Genomic DNA, 25,755 nt, shown 5'->3' on the forward strand with positions numbered 1-25,755 from the left:
CCGTGTGTCCACCATGGGAGAGGATCCTAATTGACTTTACATTGGCATTGTTTTCATGGTGGCAGCACGTAATTTCAACCCATTACGTGCTGCCACCACGGAATGCGGTGTTAAGAGGTCGTGGTCATTTCACGTATTTCTGTGAGATCAGGTTGGACAGACACTGTAGAGATGAGCAACTGGGGGAAGGAATTGCGCCTCGCAAACGAAGGCAGGAACGGTAAGGGACGGGCCAACTTACGAGAGAATCGCCGAAGGACTGACCAGCCGCGGCTTCCCTCCCAAGTCACCCACGTTTTGTTACTTGCTCACGCCCCCTATTCCGCCGAAAAAGGCGCATTCTGTGTAAACAAAAGTAGGCAGGCGGCATTTTGCTGCACTCCCCGATTTTGTTTTTGTACTGTCAATGCTGAAAAAAGACTGATTGGGGTTTCCTGCAAATCTGCACAATTCCTATTTAAAAAGGGCTAGCGCAATTAGTGCTGGTAAAAAAAAATAGTAAAAGAAACATTTTGATTCTTTATTTTCTATTTGTGGCGCCCCCTATGGATGACGGCGCTTTAGCATTCACCTGTACTGCCTATGCCACAGGCTGGCACTGATCTACAGGATTAAACCAGGCAGGATGAGGCTTATGCTTCACAAATATGTCTCACAGACCCTGTCGTGTCACCCTGTCTCACTTGCATTTGGTGTCCCAGTAAGACAAGCCAGTGACCCAGCATGCACAATACCAGTACCTTGAAACTCCCTTACCACTATGGAATATTTTCAATGCCATCAGTTACAGCTGTGCTTTTCCTGCAATGACAAGCCAAAATGTCTGCTGTGAGAGAGGTCTTTGTCTCATTTTGAAGTTAAAAATGATCTCACACTTTAAAAGTGTATCATGAACATTTTGTGACATTGACTGCAGTAAGATAAGATTCTGAGGTGCTTGGCGTTTGTCCAGGTTACCTTTTCTCAACCACCTCCACACATTCAAGTCTGATGTTCTGAGTCTGATTGTGGTTCCTGATGTGCTCTGTGTTACAGTGATACAGGGTCAGGATGACTGGGGAGTGACTTACAGTCCTACTGAGATCTGTGCTGTAAAAGGATCAACAGTGGAAATACACTGCAGCTACACGTACCCATCCGGAGTGAATACTACAGTTGAGAGAACATTGTGGTTTACTAAATGGCAGGTTAACGAACCTGTGGATCTGAGAGCAGACTCAGAATATGCAGGTCGTGTGCAGTATCACTGTGCTAACAACTCCTGCACTCTGAGAATCACAGACCTGAGAGAGAGAGACTCAGCTAAGTACAAGTTCAGGTTCACAACAAACCAACCAGGTGGGAAATATTGGGGTCAACCTGGAGTCACTTTGTCTGTTACAGGTAACATTTTTGTAAGAAACTAAAAGTTAAAGGGGAGCTATTATGCTTTTCTAGTTTTCTGTATGCTATGATACAGTGTTTGATGTCCATGTTAAAGGAGCAGTGTTTAATAATATTAATAATAATAATAATAATAATAATGATAATAATACATTGAATTTATATAGCGCCGTGGAGGAGGAGCCCAGACAGGTAGGGGTGAGCCAGGTTGTGGAGAGCTTTGTAAGTGATGATGAGGAGTTTGAGGTAGATACGCTGGGGGATGGGGACAGTCATTCCCTGGCTGCTACATGTACAGTAGCCACATGCTAACATCAGACTGCACTTTTTCTAGAGAGGGGCTTTGAGAGAGAGGTGCTAAAACTGAGCATTTCAGATGGGGGAGTGATTACAAGTGTTCCAGCACAGACCATATAAGAAAAAAAGAGAAAAAAAAAGTTTTTCCAACATTAAGGCATGTAAACATAATTTAGGAGAAACACAAAGTGTGAACCTGAAAATGAGCATAATATCCCCTTTAACTCCAATTGTTCAACATTTAGGAAACACTATGATGATTTTCTGTGTGTGTAATATCGTGTGTGTGTGTGTGTGTGTGTGTGTGTGTGTGTGAGTGTGTGTGAAGACAGCTCAGTCTAAAATGATATTTTTGTTTCTTTATATATCCAGGTGTCCAGGTGCAGAGTAACATAAAAAGATCATGCCACATTCATCCCTGTAAATATGCAACGCTGACTTGTCACAGTACTTGTCGTCTACCTCATCATCCTTCCTACATCTGGTACAAGAATGGAAAGAAAATAAAGGAACAACAGGAACCTTATGATCACTACTTTTATCCTGAAGACAGCTATTCCTGTGCTCTTAAAGGACATGAGGATGTCCACTCTCCTTTACTGTGTGAGTTTACTCTGTCTTCCACTAACATGACACTGTGTTGAACCTTTTAGCTTATTTTCTGTATCATGACTTCATGCATCTTTTACGTGGCTAACTTCATCCACAGTAATACAGCCAGCTGTGAATTATGACAGGAAAAAACTCTAATTTTCATAATAATAATCAAAAATATTTCATTTTTCAGGTGTCCATGGTCAAACCTGTAACAGAGTGACGTACACCAACAGAAGCATCTGTGCCTTCAAAGGCTCATCAGTGGACATTTCTTGCACTTACAAGAGTTTTAAAGATGATGTTGAATCTAAACTCTGGTTCAGTTCAAATAAGCAGGGGTATAACACGCGACCTAAGGACGTTAGTAAAGACCCCCAGTATGATCATCGTGTTGACGTCAAAACATGGAGAGGACACTCCACTCTGACAATCACTAACCTGAGAGTGAGCGATTCAGCCCAGTATCACTTCAAATTCAAAGCAGGAAGCTTTGAATGGGAGAGTAGTTTACCTGGTACAACTCTGACTGTCACAGGTACTGATGAACACAAGCTGTTTGTGTCGTTAATGTCGCAGAATTTAATGTAATTTAGTGAGATTTTGTGCTTTTTTATTCAAAATGATTTTGATAAATGCATGGTCGGGTAAAAGTGAAGACTGACACAAGGGAAAGTACTGACTGGGAAGCAAATACAATTTTAAAAAGTATGGATAATAAGCACATTGATGTGAGGAAGATGATGAGTTGCAGTTCAGTGTGCTGTTGTGTATGTTTTACAACAAACATCCTTCTCATGCTTAGATTAGAGATTAAGGTGTGCACTGTAGAGTGGTAGATTGTGCATGGTGTAATTTTTTGTGACATTCCTGTTCCTTGTTCACAGATGCAGATTTACAGGTGCAGGTGATCTGGTCTCCTGCGGGTCCAAAGCTGATTTGTCACAGCAGCTGTCTTCCTTCTGGTCGTTCCTCCTTCATTTGGTACAAGAATCAAACGACGATTCAGGGAGAAACATCTGTTTCGTATGGAGGATACGTCGATCTTGCAGACAGTTATTCCTGTGCCTACCAGAGTTACCGCTCCCCTCCAGTGTGTGAGTTTACTCTACTATGCAACCCCAGAAAGTAACAGTACAAGTAAATGCTTAAAAATGAAAAGAGAATTTGAAGAAACCCTTTGACTATCCAGGGCAGGAGAGCAGTCACTGTGCAGTTACCTGTCACAAATCTCATTGAATCATTACTCACCCTCTCTGCTGTAGGGCGCCATTTTCTGCTTCCTTCATGAAGTCGGCCTCATTGTCAAGTGGAATGTAGTTGCGAGCTTGAAGCGTCAAATCTTACAAGCAGGCGTGGCTGGAGTGGAAATTCAAACTTTGAGAGCACTTGTTTGCACTTGCTCTTATGTGATTAACCTGTGATCTAATCTGCAAGCTAGGACTGCTGATGTGCCAATCCTTATGATTTTAGTTTGTAGTAACGAAGTGATGAAAATGCTTTGCGCCACCCAGTTGCCAATTAGAGTTAAATTTCTCCAGTCACCTTGAGGCGTCCTGTTCTACATATCTACCAAGTTTAGTAAAAATCCATATGGCGGTTAGGCCTAGATAAGAAATGAGCTCTCTAGCGCCCCCATTTTGTTTGATGGGGTCAATAATGGAGGGGTCCCCTCAGATTATGTGTGGTCATATGCCTACAAAGTTGCGTGGTGATGGGTGAAACCCTTGAGATGTTCTACACCTTTATGTGATGAGCCACGCCCTCCGCAATATTCATTGCCTTATAGAAGCTCAGTTTTAGTAAGTTTTCCAACTTTTGCCAAGAGGGAACTTTAGATATTGCTCCCTAGATTATGTTCACCCAGTTTCATGCAGATCGCTCAAACTTCCTAGGAAGAGATCCATTTGAAGTGTTTTTCAAAAAATTCAAAATGGCGGAAAATCTATATAAGCGGAAGTTATGGGTTCTTGAGGCAAATGTGTTCCTCATGAGGAGAGGCATCTCTGTGCAAAGTTTCATGTCTCTACGACATACGGGGCATGAGATATGCCCATTCAAAGTTTGCAATTTCAGTCGGTTGCTATAGCGCCCCCCTTTGGCCAATTGATGTAATATTGCTTCATTGGCATCCTCCCATGACCCTCTACCACTGTGCCAAATTTCACATGGATTGACCAAGTCAGTGAGGAGAAAAACATGGAACAGACACACACACAGACAGAGTTTTCGTCATTATACAGTAAGATAAGATATAGTAAGATTGACTGCATTAGTATGTTGTGGGCATCCATTTCTTCGCAAACTCTACCTAAAAAATGCAATTTAATTTAATCTATTCAATTTAAAAATCCTTCACAGGGAACCTATTTGTCGCTGTTCGCGCGTGGGAATTATAAGTGTGTGACACATCAAAAGCCCTGATTGGCAGCCATTGTAAGGGATGATAACAATTAAAAGAAGAAAGCCGTGAGTGTGACAATGGATCGCTTAATTGTACGGAGCAAATTACAATAAAGCACCAGCGAACATAACCTACCACCAAAAGACAGTAGACAGTATCACGAAAGCTACCTGTCTTATGTGTTCTTATTTTTATTGTCTTATGTCATGAGAGTGATAACACACATTATAAATCCACTAACATACTCATATTAATGGATGATATTCTGTCCTCCAGATGCTCCAAAGGTTCCCACGCTGTTGACGAGTTCCTCTGGTGACATTATGAAGGATGATTTAGTGACTGTGACCTGTAGCAGTGATGCTAACCCAGCAGCCAAATACTCCTGGTACAAGAAGAACCAAACACGCCTCAGTGAAGAACCACAGCTTGTCTTCAGCTCCATCCAGTCCTCTGACTCTGGACAGTATTACTGTGCAGCTGAGAACGAGCTGGGGAGGAGGACATCTGAATATGTTATTATCAATGTGCAATGTGAGTAAAAGTGGCTTATTTAAAATAGCGTAAATGTGTCAGATGTGTTGCATCTATTTAACAAAGGTTTGCTTTTGCTTGCTCTCCTCACTATTAACGTCTGCAGCTGTAGTTCGTCGAGCAGCTCAGTTTTAATTAGCATTTATATATTAACTGCACTGTTCAGGGGATTCAAACCATCATATTCATCACAAAACCTCCTCTAAAGTTTCAGATGCTGCAACACACCGCAATTCATAAAAATCGCTGTTAAATCTTTTCCAGATGCTCCAAATGCCTCCTCTGTGTCAGTGAGTCCCTCTGCTGAGATAGTGGAGGGCAGTTCAGTGACTCTGACCTGTAGCAGTGATGCTAACCCAGCAGCTAAATACACCTGGTACAAGGAGAACCAAACACTGTCTCAAGGACAAGAAGGTATCTACCATTTCACCTCCATCAGCTCTGTGGACAGCGGGAGTTACCACTGCAAGTCTGAGAATCGACATGGACGGTTCAGCTCTACTTCTCTAGTTTTAGATGTTCAGTGTAAGTACACAAACATCAGCAAATCATTTAGACACAGTGTGTTTCAAAGATGAGACACAGATGTAAAAAATCAGATGAGTTAACTGCAGAAATAATTTCATGCTATAAAGAAGCAACACTTGAACGCATGTTCATCGAAACTTCTTGCACTGTTTGTGAGAAAGGTTTTCTGCTTTGCACATTAGCGTCACTGAACATATGCACGTTGCATCATATCTGTTTATGTTCTCCTCCAGATGCTCCAAAGCTTCCCTCTGTGTCAGTGAGTCCCTCTGCTGAGATAGTGGAGGGCAGTTCAGTGACTCTGACCTGTAGCAGTGATGCTAACCCAGCAGCTAACTATACCTGGTACAAGGAGGATGAAGACTCACCAAAAGCATCAGGACAGATCTTCACCATCACTGACATCAGAGCTGAACACAGTGGGAATTATTACTGTGAAGCCCAGAACACAAGAGGACGTCAAATATCCACCTTACATCTGACTGTTGTGGCAGGTAAGTTATGTGCATACAGCCACATGCACCTCTTTATTACATATTTTATTTGGATACCTTCACACACCCTTGACCAAACCTATGAAAATGATCTCTGTGCGGTTAATGGGTGGATTATGAGACAGTGGGCCCCTGAGCACAGATATGCAAAGGGGTCCTGCCAAGACACAGGATGTTGTGATGGTTTTGCGTTTCTTTGTAGTTGTGATGCATCATTTTGTGGTTCTGTGTCTCTTTGAGGTATATTTATGTCTTTTTTCGGTCATTTGTGTCTCTTTGTGGTTGTTTTGTGCCTCTTCATGAATGTTTTGCCTGTTTTTGTAGTTGTTTTGTGTCTCTTTGTGGTTGTTCCATGTCTCTTTGTGAATTTTTGCCCATTTTTGTAGTTGTTTTCTGTGTCTTTGCAGTTCCTTTGCATCTCTTTGGGGTCTTTATGAGTCTCTTTCTGGTTGATATGTGTTACTGTGAATGCAGGTGAAGGCTAGGGGGCCCTGCTGACACTTTGAGCACCTGGGCCTGTCCCGTCCATGATACAATTGAACACCTACTGGAGATTTAGGTGTGATGTATTAAATCTGTAATTACTCAAACATCCTGTATTTCCCAAATCAGTTGTCAGTGTTTTCTCCTGACAGGTGCCTGGAAATTAGCAGCTGCAGGAACAGTCTCTTGTGTTCTCCTGGCTATCTTAGCAGTCCTCGCTGTCTTCCTTTGGATAAGGTGAGCAATTCTGTGTCACTATGATTATGCTCGTCAGTGCACGTAAAATTTTGTTATCTGTTCCCTAAATTGATTAGTTAATTTATTCAATTGCTCGTTTTTCTATCCAGAAGAAAAAAGGCCCTCACACAACAGTATCATGGCGGAGAGAGACCTGACAATGGACCACAGGTGAGAAAAGACTGAGATAGTGAAAGAGTTAGAGAGAATCACAATCAAAATGACATGTAATTTAATTGTGTGGCATAGTGTTGGAAGTCTTAACTACATGGCTAAATTTTTTGGAAAATATGTTTTGGTGTTAGTGATATGGATCTACAGACTCTAATCCAATTGCCAGATGAAAATGTTGGCATGGTAGGTATCTGCAGACAACAAATACATTACATTTGCATGTTTCAGTATCATATCAACATTTCTAAAGTGATGAAGAATATACATGGCTTTTTACGTAAAGCAGTTGTTCTTTGACAGAGACATCACTGCTTTTCCAGCTGGGATAGTGGCACAGGAAGCTGTTGTTTTTTTTTACCGAGACATTGCTGTTTTTTTCTGCAAAGACAGTGGCATGTAAAGCAGTTATTTTTACAGAGACATCACTGCTTTTCCTACCAGGACAGTGGCACAATGGGTGTTTGTTTTTTTACCAAGACATAATGCTTTTCCTGCTGGGACAATGGCATGAAAAGAAGTAGTTTTTTACGTAGACATTGCTTATTTTCCTGTCAGAAAAGTGGCATGAAAAGTGGTTGCTTTTTACCAAGACATCGCTGCTCTTCCTGCCAGGATAGTAGGATGAAAATTGGTTGTTTTAACCAGGATAATTCTGTTTTTTCCACTGCATTAGTGACATGAAAAGAAATAGTTTTTTACTCAGACAATTCTTATTTTCCTGCCAGGAAAGTGCCATGAAAAGCAGTTGCTTTTTTATCAAGACAATGCTGATCTTCCTGCTAGTAGGATGAAAATAGGTTGTTTTAACCAGGATAAATCTGTTTTTTTCTGCCACATTAGTGACATGAAAAGATGTAGTTTTTTACCCAGACAACTCTTATTTTCCTGCCAGGAAAGTGCCTTGAAAAGCAGTTCTTTTTTACCAAGACATTGCTGCTTTTTCCTGCCAGGGACATTGGATAAAAAAGTGGGTATTTTTACCAAGGCATTGCTGTTTTTTCTGCAGAGATCGTGGCATGAAAAGCAGTTATTTTTACAGAGGCATCACTGCTTTTCCTACCAGGATAGTGGCACGATAGGCGGTTGTTTTTATTTGAGACAGCACTGTTTCTTCTGCACGGACAGTGCCATGAAAAGACGTTGTTTTTACCGAGGCATTGCTGTTTTTGTCTGCCCATGTATTGGCATTAACAGTAGTTGTTTTTTTTTACCAAGACAAGGCTGCTTTTCCTGTTGGGACAGTGTCAGGAAAGTCTGTAGTTTTTTACCTTGACACTGTTTATTTTCTCGCCAGAAAAGTGGCATGGAAAGCGGCTGTTTTTTTTTTTTGTTGTTGAGATATCGCTGCTCCTCCTGCCAATGTATATGTAAATACATCTAAAATATAGTGTTAAAAATAATCTCTGTCAGTGGCACAGGGTTCACCAGTTAATGTTGTGAACATGAAGTAGCCTTTGAATATCAGAGACCTCTGCTGGTGACAGTAGGAATTGCAACGGCCAAAACACTTCTCAGGCTTCAGGACCACAGTTGTTAGGCTCAGCAAATTGGGATCAGTTCCAAAACAAAGAGCATCAAGTATTGTGCCCAGAAACCCTCAGTGCCCAGTGAAGGAATTTTGTATCATTCAAGAATAACCTACCATGATCCTTCCCCAAATCCAACAGGTAAGGTCATTTTGTGCAACATGGCATTAAAAAAAGTTCTGTTTGTCCCGTCAGCTAAACATGGGTCCAGTGTATGACATCCCATCAGCTGCAGCACAAACACAACCAGCAGAGCAGCAGGATGAGCTTCATTACTCCAACATCATCTTCCCTCAGAACCAGGAAGAAGCTCTCTACTCTAACGTCAGGCCAGCTCAGCCCCACAGGCACGAGGACGAGGACAGCGGTGTTGAATACACTGCTGTCAAAACTGAAAGTGCCAGTGGTGCCCCGGGGTGAGCAGCAAATTCTAATCACTACATGATTAAGAAATACACGCTGAGTCATAAAATGTGTGAACACTTTATTTGTCCCTTCACAGAACAAGACGTCAAGAAGATGGGGAGGATTTATTTGTACTCTACAGCACGGTCAAGAAATGAACTCAGCATGAACGTGTGGTCTGTTATTTATTCATGAGGTTTTATGTGCACCTTGATTATTTAGCAGGTGGCCACAATGAGGTTAGAAATACTGTGCACTCCTCAGGACAGCAACCGCTGCACCACCATGCTGCTATAATTGCAATTGACCCAAATCAAAAAACTATTACCTCTCTTCCGAGTGTAACAGCCATGTGTGTGTGTGTCATGTTGGTAAGTCTGGTAGCCTTGGACCACGAACCCCGTTTTTCGTTTGGGGGTTCCCGGTCTAGACCGATTCACGTCTCCATAAACGTTCAAATCAAACATGTAATGTACTCACCTCATAGGCACAGATGTTAGGAAGGTGTACGGGGGGTTGCCGTGTGTTATTCGTTATTGTGCAAGTGTACCCATTACATGCAGTGCATTCTTTGCAATGAAACGCTGTAATTCACATGCCTACGTGACTACAAAGAGTAACGTTAATGATATTTCGTGCAAGACTGTCATGTTGTAATTAAGTTTATTTCATTCACAATCCGTTGCGTTGTTCAGCAGACTGTCGGTGATGTGTGGCTGTTAAATGTGCAGCTGCTCATGTCCAGAACCACTCGTGTTGATATAACGCACGCACACACACACACACACACACATTTGCCCATCATTAATTGTCCTGCATGTCATGTGAGTGGAATAATGTTTAATAGGTTATAGGTAATATTGCATATTAATATTAATATTAATTAATATTATTACTTTCATTAATGTTGCTGTAAGCTACTGTCATTACCGTCTGTCCTGCATCTCTCTCTCTCTCTCTCTCTCTCTCTCTCTCTGTCTCATACAGATTACTGTTAATTTATCATGTTGATCTGTTCTGTACGACATCTATTGCACGTCTGTCCGTCCTGGAAGAGGGATCCCTCCTCAGTTGCTCTTCCTGAGGTTTCTACCGTTTTTTTCCCCGTTAAAGGGTTTTTTGGGGAGTTTTTCCTGATCAGCTGTGAGGGTCCTGAGGACAGAGGGATGTCGTATGCTGTAAAGCCCTGTGAGGCAAATTGTGATTTGTGATATTGGGCTTTATAAATAAAATTGAATTAATTGAGGCAGACTGACAGGTCTGATATGTCTTATTCACTCAGCAGCTGACTTGTTGAATGATGGTGAGTGGATTTAATAATAGTGATAATAATGATGATGATAATAATAATGATAATGATGCTCATCACAGTGACAGTGGCAGGGCCACAGACCGTTCTTTAATTGCGACTAACTTCGGCAAATGTCTCAGTAACAATGGTAATACATGCAAAAGTGTGTGACCAAAGTCATGACGGCGGGGGGTGGGGGTTACGGCTTTGATCAGCGAATATAATGTGACGCTTTATGTGACGCTTCAGAGTAAGGCCATCTCATGTCTCTTAATCAGCAATCCTCACTCCTCACTCCTAACTCCTGACTCCTTGCATGTTTTCCTAAGTGGGAGGGACTAAACAGTTAAGTAAGGTGGCTAGATAAAGTGGTTAGCAGTAATTTTAAGGGACTTGGGACGTACCCCATGACGTTCATTGCCTCTTACTACCAATGTGCAACACACCTCTCAACCGCTAAAGTGGCGCTGTGGCGCAGTAGAAAGTCGGTGCACTCATTCATTGCAGGACGAAGAGGGGGTGAAGACGATTTCAGACATCCTGTTACTTGTATTCTTATGATACCTTGCACTAGCGTATGAATCAAATGCAGGGCTTTGTGATATGGCATTAAAGAGAAATGAACCGAGTAAAAGAGAGAGTGTGAATCAGTTTGTGGGCGCATCAAAGTTATCTCCAGTGCCTAGCCTCCTGCGGCGTGCTGGCTTTATAGTTATTGTCAGTCAGCCGCAATGCCGAGTCTTGACTTATATTTGTCCGCCTGCCTGGACAAATATAAGTCTAGTACTATACATGCTTTTCCTTTATTTTCATAATTTGGGTGAACTGAGCCTTTAACTGCCACATAACTGTATCAGCGGGCTGCAGTGCATAATTTATGTGTAGTGTAAGGATAACATAGAAATAAAGTGCCACTCACATCCGTGTTACATTTGTCATAAGTCTGTTTATTTGACACTTTTTAGTCTTATGAGCAGAACAGTTACAGAGAAGCAGTTCTTGGCTATGGAAATCTTAAAGCTCCAGTTTGTAGGTTTTATTGGCGGAAATGTAATATGAATTTCTTTGGTGCAGAATCACCTGATAAAAGACTTGTTGTGTTTTTGGTACCTCAGAATGAGTCGTTTATATCTACATAGGGAGCGGGTCCTCGTCTATGGAGATCGCCATGTTGCACCACCATGTTTCTACAGTAGCCCAGGACGGACAAACCGAACACTGGCTCTAGATAGAATCATTTGAAATTTCCACATAGTTTGCAGGCCCTCTGCCATGAACAGCATTTACGTTAAAAGAAAAAAAAAGTAAAACTGCTCAACTCAGTCAGTACATTTACATGCAGCTTGAGAAAATCAATTATTGGCTTACGACTGAAACCGGACTTTTGAATGCATGTAAACAGCTTAGTCTGACTGAAATTGGACTATCTGTAGCTCGTCTGACACACCTAGATAATTCCATTGAAAATCTTAGTCTGACTGGAGTCGACTGGAGTCGGACTCGGCGTTCTGCACATGCACCACTTTTTCTTTTGCGGGCTGTTGACCTAGCAGCAGTGCAGTAACTCCCAGACAAACAAACACCGCCGCCTGTCGAGGCAGAGTCAGACATACTTGGTCAAAAATTTGATTCTCTCCTCTGCATGTAAACTCAGACAAGACGACAAGTCCGACTTGACTGATTAGCTGAGCTATGAGCTTAGCTCGACTACTGCGTGTGTGTAAATGTACCGAGTGATTTTAAAGCTTTAAATCACAGGATCCATTTCTCATGGAGATGAAGAGACCTTTGCGGACAATTTGGGTCACTGTGAAAAACCTCCTGAATGTCTGGGCACAGAAATGTTATAATAGAGAAAAGGTGAGCACATGTTATCAGCTGCTGGGCTACTGACTGTCAGTGACATGCCAAACAGTTTGGGAGAAACACAGATTAGTAATGTGAACTGCTTTATTTGGTGTTTTAACCACTTTAACCACCAGTGGTCTCATTTATACAACAATGTGTAGGATCCATACTAAAAATGTATGAACAACAAAAGTCAAAAATGGCACACACCAAAATATATTCGACAGTTTCTACAATCAGGCTTCCTACTCACCATCTGCATCGCCAATTTCCTGCTTTCAAAATGTTCCTAAGCATGAGTCAAAGTTTCTCCCAACAACGCTGGGTCACAACTTTTTCGTGGGAAGTGGCGTACGCCTCTTTCAGGCCTCGTTTTGTGCGTACGCAGTGTTTATAAATGAGACCCCTGATCTGTTTGTTTTGGAGAGGAAGAGACCTCTGTGCACAATTCCACCTCCTTAAAACCTCCAGAACAATTAACACTTGAAGGAGTTTGCGCTGGCAGACGTTTCAGCTGGTTGCAATCTAAAATTCACAGCTAGGTGCCGCCAAATCCTCCTAAATCTTTCACACTTCACCTTCAAAGGGGGACTACGCCCATTCTCAAAATTCATACATGTTCCTGTGGTCTAAGACAGTCCAAAATAATTGTGAACATGAACAACTTTCTCCCAAATCTAAAAACTAGAGTGCTAAAACTCAAATTTGTGATGTCACAGGGTATAAAGTCTGGAGCCGCTCCATAGACAATGAATGGTGAAAGATGTTGTAGACGGCACTGAGAGCACCCAGAGGAATGTTTTGGGTATATGGGTACATTTAATGTTTCAGAGCTGAGAACACACCAATAGCACAAAGCTAATTGGGTATGAAAAAGAAGACAAATATTCTGTGGACTCATAAAATCAGTCTCCCATTCATTATCTGTAGAACAGCTCCAGGCTTTACGCCCTATTCCATCACAGGTTTAAGACTTAGGCTACTTCTCTGGTTTCTTTCTTTGAGAGAGAGTTAAAAAATACTGATTGAACTTTACTAAGCCATAGATATAACATCATGGGGTTATTAATTCAAGTGGTGTTCCCCATTAAGTCTCAGGCTTCCTCCAACAATGGCTATTAGATATGTATAAAAAGAAAATCAAGTGGAAAAAATGTGAATCCAAGAAATAAAACCATGCAAACGTTATAATATAACTCATATATAGTGTGAAATTATTTGTAGATTAGCTGGGCCACTCCAATCCCCCAGGCTCATTGAACTACTCAGTTAATACACAAAGTTAGAGGAGAGAGAATAAGCATCAGAGCTACAGGCTACAGTGAGGCTAAAAACAGAGTTCATATGACGTTTTTCCAAACAACTTTTTATGTCGCGGCTGCAGCACACTTGGATCACTACGGATGAGCAGTATGGAGATATTTTGTGGATTCAATTTTGTGTTCTTGGACGTTAGTCTGGGGCGCCGTCTGCCATTAGGTGTGCTAGCAGCTCCCCCGCCGATCTCTGCAAGGGATGTGAGGACTCTTAAAACTTCACCAGAGCGTTCCTCAGCATGAGGGTGAGTAGATAATGGCTGAATTTTCATTTTTGGGTGCACTATCCCATGTGTGAGTTGACTCCACTGTAGCTTTATGCAAACTGATAAACCTCCACCAGAGGTAACATCAGGATGTGTACTTCTAAATATGTATAACCATTTAAACACCCAGTTTTAGTGAGAAAGCTCTTGTCTTAGAGTTTTAACTGATTGTTTTCTCCTCCAGTCAGACAGTTACTGACTTCATGCATACTAATAACATTAAAAGGAAGGAAGTATGCCTACTTTAACAACTTCTGCATTCTGCTTACTGTGCTGACCACAGAGGAACATTATCTTTTTCAGACAGCATCTTAGACCTTGTTCACCTGTTGATGTGTTTTATGTTCTCTGAAGTCACGCAGATAAGAGGAGCAGCGATGAGTTTAACTGCAGCAGCGAGTGGATTTGTTGTCTTCCTTCTTCTCTCTGTGCCAGGTACTGTATATTTATATTTACACTGGCGGGCATTTAGTACACTTGCTGGAGCCATATGTTTGATTTGTGTGAAATGTAATATGCCTAGGTGGCTTATATCACAGGCTGAGGCAGGTCATGGTGTTTAAGTTCCTCCCAGTAAGCACAGGTGTTGCTGATATAGGGAGGCAAACAGTTTTAGACGGCTTGGCTGCTTCTCAGCTGCAGATCATCTTTAGAACAGGAGTCTTGCATATTTTTTCTGTGTGACGTTTGTGGTTTTGAGCAAAAATAGACAGTGGTCATATCGGTATAAAACCAGCCTTTTAAAAAATGTATCTATTTTTATTATTATAATTCTTAACTCAACCCTGCTAGTTTGCATTTCAAAATAAAAGCCCGCTGACATCGTTTCTGTAAATCCTGTGAATCCCTTCATTATTAACACAAGGCTTTTTATTGTGAAATATTTGCACGACCATGTTGTTGACAATGCAGTGGCTCGCACGGCTCCATAAATACATGGACTATTGGCTTTTAAATGTGTAAATACAGTAGTTACATGAGCAGGCAGCTCTGCAGCAGCAGCGCAGCAATGTTGTCTGTGTTAACACCACATGTGTGACCCACAGCAGTTTAGCAAAGTAGCCGCCACACACTTCTCATGCAGGCAGTGTGGCCTGGGCATTGTAGCATCAGATCTGATACATGTTTTCACACATGCAGCATCTCCCTGCATCCCTTTACCTGACCATTTAAGTGGTGTGTATCATTGCATAATAATGCTAGTGCTGTTTCAATTATCTGTATAACTGAGCGTGTTAGTGGTTCATCTGAATGATTCAGTAACTTAAGTGTTAATATGCAAATGTAGGCTATGTACGTTCTGAGAAATAGGAACCAGACTTTGCCGAATCATTTCTTTATTTGCAGACGACTGTGGGTTTTTTTGCTTCTCTGTGTGATTATCTGCCCTTAGATATCTAAATATAACGTACAGTAGCAGCCAAGTGTCAGTGCATGTTCACACTTCTGTTTTGCATTTCTCTTAAATGTTTTTTTAATCTCTGCGTTAATCTCACCACAGTGAGCACAGAGGAAACAGAACAGGAAAAAAACTACTGCTCATAAAAATAAAAATGTAACTCTGTCCCTCAAAGCTGCATGTCTGATCACTAAGCATACACTTTGCATGTGGACTTTCCATGTCTGTGTTCACCATGGCCCAATGCATAGATAACATAAAAGTCATAAATGTAATTAACAGCACGAGTTTAAAAATGCATAAAAAATGATAGCTGCTGTGCAGCAATGGTCAGGGTCGGGCAATTTTAGGCAAATTTAGGCAATTCTGAGCAACAAGAGGCAGAATAGGAAGACAACAAGAAAGTTTCCATTACAATGTACATTATGCATTAGCTGAGGCTTGAACTTACAACCTCTGACACCAAGGAGCATCTTCTGTCTGGCTGAGCTAATTATGAAGTGACAACTCATCTGTGGCTTCACAGATCAACTAAGCCAGCCACCAGGATGACAGCAGCTGTCAAGGCAGATTTCAAACTTCTGTCATAAATTCAGTTATCAAGACAAAAATCTGAAAATACACATCTTGCATCTAGACAGCATCAGGTGTTGTTAATTTGTTTTTAACAATGATTGATTCACTCCATAAGTGAAAAACCGCTCTATTCCCATTGACAGCAATGGTTCACATGAGGACAGAATTCAAAATGCTGTCAAAAATTCAGTTTTTGATATGAAATTATGATATTTACCAAACATAATCTACCCTGACTCCAACATTTTGTCAATTTTTTTCATGAACATTGAAAACTTATTTAGCAAGAATTTGCAAGAATGTGTTTACAATACTATTTACAGTCAAACATCTTGATGCACTGTAGGCTCAATTTTTAATTAATCAAAAATCTGTGAGGACACTTTGTGGAGGACAGTCTCAAGATGCTCTGTAGCAAGTTTGGTGTTTTTGAACTTTAGACGCTTGCTGTAGTGCCACCATCAGGACTATTGACGTGTTTGGTGATTTTTCATGCATGGGAAGTAGGATTTCCTCAGAAGAAGAAGAAGAAGAAGAAGAAGAAGAAAGGATGAGCAGGAAAACAAGCGGACTGCCTGCCTGGACCTTAATCTTACTATATCTTACTATCTTACTATATAATGACAAAAACTCTGTCTGTGTGTCTGTTTCACGTTTTTCTCCTCACTGACTTGGTCAATCCATGTGAAATTTGGCACAGTGGTAGAGGGTCATGGGAGGATGCCAATGAAGCAATATTACATCAATTGGCCAAAGGGGGGCGCTATAGCAACCGACTAAAATGTCAAACTTTGAATGGGCATATCTCATGCCCCGTATGTCGTAGAGACATGAAACTTTGCACAGAGATGCCTCTCCTCATGAGGAACACATTTGCCTCAAGAACCCATAACTTCCGCTTATATAGATTTTCTGCCATTTTGAATTTTTTGAAAAACACTTCAAATGGATCTCTTCCTAGGAAGTTTGAGCGATCTGCATGAAACTGGGTGAACATAATCTAGGGAGCAATATCTAAAGTTCCCTCTTGGCAAAAGTTGGAAAACTTACTCAAACTGAGCTTCTACAGTGCCTTGAAAAAGTATTCATACCCCTTGAACTTTTTCACATTTTGCCACCTTACAACCACAAACTTTAATGTTTTTATTGAGATTTTATGTGATCAACCAACACAAAGTAGCACATAATTGTAAAGTGGAACGGAAATGATACATAGTTTAAAAATTTTAAGCAAATAAAAATCTGAAAAATGTGGTGTGCATTTGTTTTCAGCCCCCTTGCGTCAATACTTTGTAGAGCCACCTTTCGCTGCAATTATAGCTGTAAGTCTTTTGGGGTATGTCTCTACCAGCTTTGCACATCTTGACACTGAAATTTTTGCCTATTCTTCTTTGCAAAATAGCTCAAGCTCAGCCAGACTGGATGGAGAGCGTCTGTGAACAGTAATTTTCAAGTCTTGCCACAGATGCTCAATGGGATTTAGGTCTGGACTTTGACTGGGCCATTCTAACACATGAATATTCTTTGATCTAAACCATTCCATTGTAGCTCTGGCTTTATGTTTAGGGTCATTGTCTTACTGGAAGATCAATCTCCTTCCCAGTCTCAAGTCTTTTGCAGCCTCCAACAGGTTTTCTTCCAGGATTACCCTGTATTTAGCTCCATCCATCTTCCCATCAACTCTGACCAGCTTCCCTGTCCCTGCTGAAGAAAAGCATCCCCACAGCATGACGCTGCCACCATCATGTTTCACGGTGGGGATGGTGTGTTCAGGTTGATGTGCAGTGTTCCGCCACACATAGCGTTTTGCATGTAGGCCAAAAAGTTCAATTTGGTGTCATCTGACCAGAGCACCTTCTTCCACATGTTTGCTGTGTCCCCTACATGGCTTGTGGCAAACTGCAAACGGGACTTCTTATGCCTTTCTTTCAACAATGACTTTCTTCTTGCCACTCTTCTATGAAGGCCAGATTTTGTGGAGTGCACTGCTTCTCTGATCAGTGCTCTCCTCGCTCGCTCTGTCAGTTTAGGTGGACGGCAAGTTTGCAGTTGTGCCATACTTTTTCCATTTTTGGATGATGGATTGTACGGTGCTCCTTGAGATGTTCAAAGTTTGGGATATTTTTTTATAACCTAACCCTGCTTTAAACTTCTCCACAACTTTATCCCTGACCTGTCTGGTGAGTTCCTAAGGTCTTCATGATGCTGTTGTTTACTAATGTTCTCTAACAAACCACTGAGGCCTTCACAGAACAGGTGTATTTATACTGAGAGTAAATCACACACAGGTGGACTCTATTTAATAATTAGGTGACTTCTGAAGGCAATTGATTGCACTGGATTGTATTTAGAGGTATCAGAGTACAGGGGGCTGAATACAAATGCACACCACACTTTTCAGATTTATATTCGCTTAAAATTTTGAAAACCGTATATCATTTTCGTTCCACTTCACAATGATGTGCTACTTTGTGTTGGTCTATCACATAAAATCTCAACAAAATACATTCAAGTTTGTGAATGTAAGGTCACAAAATGTGAAAAAGTTTAGGGGTATGAATACTTTTTCAAGGCACTGTATAAGGCAATGAATATTGCGGAGGGCGTGGCTCATCACATAAAGGTGTATAACATCTCAAGGGTTTCACCCATCACCACGCAACTTTGTAGGCATATGACCACACATAATCTGAGGGGACCCCTCCATTATTGACCCCATCAAACAAAATGGGGGCGCTAGAGAGCTCATTTCTTATCTAGGCCTACCCGCCATATGGATTTTTACTAAACTTGGTAGATATGTAGAACAGGACGCCTCAAGGTGACTGGAGAAATTTAACTCTAATTGGCAACTGGGTGGCGCTATAACAACAGAAAAATGCTCAAAAATGGCTAAAATGCGACCGATCACTGTGGCTCCCCCTGTGGACCAATGTTGTTGTTTTTGTTTTGTTTTTTTCTAATTTTTGGTATGACTAAGTCATGGTATGGTATGCTCTACATAATCTCAGAAACTGTCAGTGTGTCATTCTGTCAGTCAGTCATTCTGTCTGTCCCACGTTTTTCTACACACAGACGTGGTCAATCTGTGTGAAACTGCACATAGGCATTGAGGATTGGCATAGGTAGAAGGTGACAAAGCTACCAACGGGTATGGACTAGTAAGTGACTGTAAGAGAAAACCTATTCCCCAGTAACATGTTAATATTAAAGGAGCCCCTTAAGTCCTGAAAGGTGATTATTTATTTATTTTAAATCTTGTGGGAACAGCTTATTTATCTTATACAAAGTTGATAATTATCTTGTGCGCACAAGATAATTATACAGATTAATAGGTTGCTCCCACAAGAGAATTATTTTGTATGCACACGCTACTATATCAGGGAGACAACTTATTTATCTTGCACACACACAGTATAAACTTATTCCCATAGGATAACAACTTGTGCGCACAAGGAAAAACAAAACACCTATAGGGGCATCATTTACATGAGACATCTTTGTCCTATGAACTTGCAGTGAGAAGTTTTACAGCCAGGTAGTTTTGTGTTTTAATTACCTGGGAGGTTTCCATATTCAACAATCTCTTCATGAAATTTCAGTCTTTGCTCTGTTGTTCTGAGTCTGATTGTGGTTCCTGATGTGCTCTGTGTTACAGTGATACAGGGTCAGGATGACTGGGGAGTGACTTACACCTCTACTGAGATCTGTGCTGTAAAAGGATCAACAGTGGAAATACACTGCAGCTACACATACCCATCCACCATAGAAGATAAAACTACTATGGTTGAAAAAAAATTCTGGTTTACTAAAGTGAGTAGTAAAGAACCCGTGGATCTGAAACTAGACAGAGACTACACAGATCGAGTGGAGTATCTGTTTCGTGATGACAGCTGCACTCTGAGAATCACAGACCTGAGAGAGAGCGATGCAGCTGTGTACAAGTTCAGGTTCACAACAGACCAAAAAGGAGGAAGTTCAACTGGTTCACCTGGAGTCACTTTGTCTGTCACAGGTAACATTTTCAGTGGAATATCTGGATACAATATTTCAGTGTCTAGGAAACACTACTGTGACTATTTCTGTGTCTGTTTGCATGTATTTACTTTATGGTTTGGTTTGAAATGACATTTCTGCTCTTTCCTGACGCATCCAGACCTCTGGGTGCTGGTGGAAGGATCATCCACCTGGGCAGAGCTGAAGTGTCACAGCAGGTGTAATGTAGCTGGACACACTCCATATGTCTGGTACAATAATGGAGAGAAACTGGAAGAAGAAACATCTTCTCACAGCGTCTCTGTGAACGATGATGGCAACTATTCCTGTGCTGTTAAAGGACATGAGGATCACCGCTCTCCTCCAGTGTGTGAGTTTACTCCAAAGTGTCACTAATAACACTCAGACTTACAGTCAGTGGACTTTAATGTGACAAACTACCCTCTTCATGTCTAATATTTGAGCTTACATTGTGTCACTTATTCAATTTTTGCATTATCTGTCGACTTAAATTAGAATGATTTTTCACAGTGGAAGGAAAACATGTAAATATTTTCTTTACCAGATGATCCACTGTATTACTCATGCTGTTAGGGGGGGCTACAACTGTGATGCTGTAATTCTATCTTTTATTATTTAATGAAATGTGTCTTTATGTATGTTGTTCTGCAGATTCTCCAAGAGTTCCCTCTGTGTCAGTGAGTCCCTCTGCTGAGATAGTGGAGGGCAGTTCAGTGACTCTGACCTGTAGCAGTGATGCTAACCCAGCAGCTAACTACACCTGGTACAAGAAGAATGGAAATTTACACCATCATCTTCAGAGACAAAAACCACAACTTGTCTTCAGCTCCATCCAGTCCTCTGACTCTGGAGAGTATAACTGTACAGCTGAGAACGAGCTGGGGAGGAGGACGTCTAATTACATCCCTATCAATGTGGAATGTGAGTGAAATAGCTTTATTTAAAAGCAGCAAACAATTTAAAAACATCACAGATGTGTTTAGGATTTGCAAATCTGACTGCGGCACACACTCTTAGTGGTAGTGTCAGAAAGACACTGGCTGACATTGTTTGAGACCAAAGTTAATTAATGTTCATATCCTCTCCTCCAGATGCTCCAAAGCTTCCCTCTGTGTCAGTGAGTCCCTCTGCTGAGATAGTGGAGGGCAGTTCAGTGACTCTGACCTGTAGCAGTGATGCTAACCCAGCAGCTAAGTACACCTGGTACAAGGATGGAAACCCCAGATCTCTCAGTGAAGAACCACAGCTTGTCTTCAGCTCCATCCAGTCCTCTGACTCTGGACAGTATTACTGTACAGCTGAGAACAAGCTGGGGAGGAGGACATCTGATTACATCTCTATGAATGTGAAATGTAAGTGAAACAGCTTTTCTTAAAAGCAGCAAACAGTTTAATGTCATTAAAGTTCTGTTTAGGATTTGCAAATCTGACTGCAACACACATTCCTGGTTTTAGTGTCAGAAAGACACTGGCTGACATTGTTTGAGACCAAAGTTAATTAATGTTCATACCCTCTCCTCCAGATGCCCCGAAGCTTTCTCCTGTGTCAGTGAGTCCCTCTCCTGATGTGAAGGAGGGCAGTTCAGTGACTCTGACCTGTAGCAGTGATGCTAACCCAGCAGCTAAGTACACCTGGTACAAGAGTGGAAACCTCAGACCTCTCAGTGAAGAACCACAGCTTGTCTTCAGCTCCATCCAGTCCTCTGACTCTGGACGATATTACTGCACAGCTCAAAATGAACTGAGGACGTCTACATCTGGATCCATCTCTATCAGTGTGAAATGTGAGTGAAACAGCTCGTTTAAAAGCAGCAAACTAATTGAAGCCAATATGGGTAAGATGTGACAGTGTCTGTCTGCCTTTCACACACAAGTAGTAGTACATTGCTTGTTACACACACACACACACACACACACACACACACACACACACACCGTGATACATCATTTTCTTATTGAACTTAATTTATTTTCACATTATCTCCTCCAGATAAGTCTCTTATTGTTTCTGTGAGTCCCTCTGGAGAAATCACAGAGAACAGTGATGTCACTCTGACCTGTCGCAGTGATGCTAACCCACAGATGTGTTTAGGATTTACAAATCAGACTGCGGCACACACTCCTTGTGGTTGTGTCAGAAAGACAGTGGCTGACACATTGTTAGACCAAAGTTAATCAATGTTCATATGTCCTCCTGCAGACGCCCCGAAGCTTTCTCCTGTGTCAGTGAGTCCCTCTGGGGAGATCAGAGAGAACAGTGACCTGACTCTGACCTGTAGCAGTGATGCTAACCCAGCAGCTACATACACCTGGTACAAGAAAAACCGAAATCCAGGTCTTTCTCCCAGTAAACAAACACGGAATATCCAATCTTTCAGGAACCAGTTGAAGCTTGTCCTCAGGTCCATTCGGTCCTCTGACTCTGGACAGTACTTCTGTACAGCTGAGAACACAGTGGGGAAGGCATCATCTCAGTCCATCTTCATCAATGTTAAATGTGAGTAACATGGCTCAGTTCAAACAGACACATTCAGCTGATCACAGTCAGCATTTTTAGGCTCACTTTGCAGATTATACCTGCTTCACATTCACAGCCTGCAGCTGAAGGTCACTGAGCAGCAGTGGATGATGAAAAGGTAGTTTTAGTCTGTCAGCACCAGACTGACTCTGGATTATTGGTGGTTTAACTGTCCAGAACAGCAGGCACAGTACTGCAGTTTGTAATGGTTGGTATTTACACATGCAACATCTCCCTGCATCCTTTTACCTGAACATTATAGTGGAGTGTATCATTGCACAGTAAGGGTAGTGCTGTTTCACTAAACTGTACAATGGGAGCTGTTGGTGGTTCGTAGGATTCAGTAAGTTAAGAGCTAATCTACATATGTACTGATATCCTTTTTGAGTGCTGAAAACAGGAACCAAACTTTGCCAAATCAGTCTGAGATGTTTTGCTTCTCTGTGTGGTTAACAGTAATCTGCCTTTAGTCATCTAAATATAACATACAGCAGCAGCTGAGTGTCAGTACGTGCTCACATGTCTGTGTTCTCCATTACTCATGTTGTAAGTTATTTTCCATGTAAAAACGTTTTTTTTTTTTTTAATTTAATGAAATGTGTCTGTACATATTGTTCCATAGATGCTCCAAAGCTTCCCTCTGTGTCAGTGAGTCCCTCTGCTGAGATAGTGGAGGGCAGTTCAGTGACTCTGACCTGTAGCAGTCATGCTAACCCAGCAGCTAAATACACCTGGTACAAGAGTGGAAACCTCAGACCTCTCAGTGAAAAATCACAGCTTGTCTTCAGCTCCATCCAGTCCTCTGACTCTGGACGATATTACTGCACAGCTCAAAATGAGCTGGGGACGTCTACATCTGGATCCATCTCTATCAGTGTGAAATGTGAGTGAAACAGCTTGTTTAATAGCAGCAAACCAATTGAAGCCAGTATGGGTAAGATGTGACAGTATCTGTCTGCCTTTCACACACAAGTAGTAGTACATTGCTTGTTACACACACACACACACACACACACACACACACACACACACACACACACCGTGATACATCATTTTCTTATTGAACTTAATTTATTTTCACATTATCTCCTCCAGATGCTCCAAAGTCTCTTATTGTTTCTGTGAGTCCCTCTGGAGAAATCACAGAGAACAGTGATGTCACTCTGACCTGTCGCAGTGATGCTAACCCAGCAGCTACATACACCTGGTACAAGGATGGTAGAGCTCTCGCTAAAAAAGTCATCAAGAAAATCAAGTCCTCTGACTCAGGACACTATCACTGTGTAGCTGAGAACGAAGTGGGGAAGGCATCATCTCAATCCATCTTCATCAATGTTAAATGTGAGTAACATGGCTCAGTTCAAACAGACACATTCAGCTGATCACAGTCAGCATTTTTAGGCTCACTTTGCAGATTATACCTGCTTCACATTCGCAGCCTGCAGCTGAAGGTCACTGAGCAGCAGTGGATGATGAAAAGGTAGGTATTAGGCCTACTGATGGTTTAACCATCCAAGACAGCAGGCACTATACTATGGTTTGTAATGATTGGTATTTACACATGCAACATCTCACAGTACAGTAAGGGTAGTGCTGTTTCACTAAACTATACAATGGGAGCTGTTGGTGGTTTGTAGGATTCAGTAAGTTAAGAGCTAATCTACATACCGATATCCTTTTTGAGGGACCAAGATAACATCTACAAAGAGCTGAGAAACAGGAACCAAACTTTGCTAAATCTTTCTGTTTCTTGCAGACGCTGGTGTGATGTTCTGTTTCTCTGTGTGGTTTATAGTAATCTGCCTTTAGTTATTTAAATATGACATACTGCAGCAGCTGAGTGTCAGTACGTGCTCACATGTCTGTGTTCTACATTATTCATGATGTGAATTATTTTCCATGTAGATTTTTACGTAAATGTATTATTATATGTCTGTGCACACATTGTTCCGCAGATGCTCCACAGCTTCCCTCTGTGTCAGTGAGTCCCTCTCGTGATGTGAAGGAGGGCAGTTCAGTGACTCTGACCTGTAGCAGTGATGCTGACCCAGCAGCTAACTATATCTGGTACAAGAAGAATGGAATTGGCAAACCTCTCAGTGAAGAGCAACAGCTTGTCTTGAGGTCCATCCAGTCCTCTGACTCTGGACAGTATTACTGTACAGCTGAGAACAGGCTGGGGAGGAGGACATCTTACATCACCATTAATGTAAAATGTGAGTGAAACCGCTTCATTAAAAAGCAGATTAATTTGAATTAATTTAAGCTGATACATTTATTGCACCTCCCAAAGTTAGTCTACTGCCATCACTTCAGACTTTGCAACACATTTCAGAAATGTTTGAGATGTAAATTCCCACACATAAAGATACAATAAGATTGAAAAATTGTCAGAAATGATCAATGAAACTCATTCTTTGATTTAAAATACGGGATTCGAAGGCTGTTGTGGAGATTTCACTGCAGCTTTTCTGAAAAATTGCAGTGCATGTTGCAAGTTAAAATTGCATAAGTAGTTACATTTTTTGTGTGTGATTGTTTAAAAATTAAAAAAAAGAAGCAATTTTTCCCAGTCAGAATAAAAAAAACACAATTTTTCTGACTTGATGGTTGATAGGACACAAACTACTCACCCAGCATATTTAATTGAAGCTACATTGATTCTTTGAGCATGTGCAGTAGATGTGACTGCAACAGCCTCTGTCATGGTGATTAATGGCATATTAATTATTCTCTGGGTGTGTTTTTTGGTAGAAATGTTTACCCCAGCTGATGTCCAGAACATCAGGGCATTGTCTTGTTGTGGTAAATGTGAGACGTTATTGCAGCATGTCTGCATCTTCCCCACCAGAAACAAGGAAGTGACTTTGGTGACATTATGCGGGGGACTGCTATGATTGGTGAAACTCACATGAAGCTGTGATGATTGGTCAAAATAGCAGAAAAATTGCGTTGACTGACGAAATTGCAATGTTACACAGAATTTCTTTGAATTGGAGTGAATTGTTGCAATCCTGGCCATTTAAAGACATGAGGCCTGACATTGTTCTTCACTGTGGCACAGACAAATGTCAGACTTTCGAAGGGAACAACACAACATGTTTATAGTCATGCTAGAAGCATGTTTCATGGCATGGCTATATCAGCTCAGTCAGTCTGTTGGAAATATTTTAGAAACTGTTGGATCGGTTGTTAAGTTTCGTATTTTTCTTCTACAGAGTTTTCATTTATACTTGGTATTACATATTGTGACTTATTGCCTCACACAAATGCCTCACAGAGCTGCTCACATTGCAGGAGACTGATACATCCTATAACTTATTCAGCCTTTGTTGAACCTTTCTGACCAACTGTTGCCAACCTATGATTTCTCCTCCAGATGCTCCAAAGCTTCCCTCTGTGTCAGTGAGTCCCTCTGCTGAGATAGTGGAGGGCAGTTCAGTGACTCTGACCTGTAGCAGTGATG

At 41.4% G+C, this 25,755-nt stretch overlaps 1 protein-coding gene across 1 annotated transcript in view; it reads left to right on the forward strand.

The window, feature by feature from the left end:
• LOC125886328 (sialoadhesin-like) overlaps positions 1-25,755 on the forward strand; it is a 182,051-nt gene that overhangs the window by 150,217 nt on the left and 6,079 nt on the right. The window contains exons 12-14 of the mRNA XM_049572442.1: positions 20,864-21,124; positions 21,295-21,555; positions 21,972-22,268. Of these exons, the coding sequence (XP_049428399.1) occupies positions 20,864-21,124; positions 21,295-21,555; positions 21,972-22,268 (819 nt within the window). The remainder of the gene's footprint in view (positions 1-20,863; positions 21,125-21,294; positions 21,556-21,971; positions 22,269-25,755) is intronic.

Source organism: Epinephelus fuscoguttatus, linkage group LG3 (genome assembly GCF_011397635.1).
Source record: "Epinephelus fuscoguttatus linkage group LG3, E.fuscoguttatus.final_Chr_v1".
In the NCBI taxonomy this organism is placed as follows: domain Eukaryota; kingdom Metazoa; phylum Chordata; class Actinopteri; order Perciformes; family Serranidae; genus Epinephelus; species Epinephelus fuscoguttatus.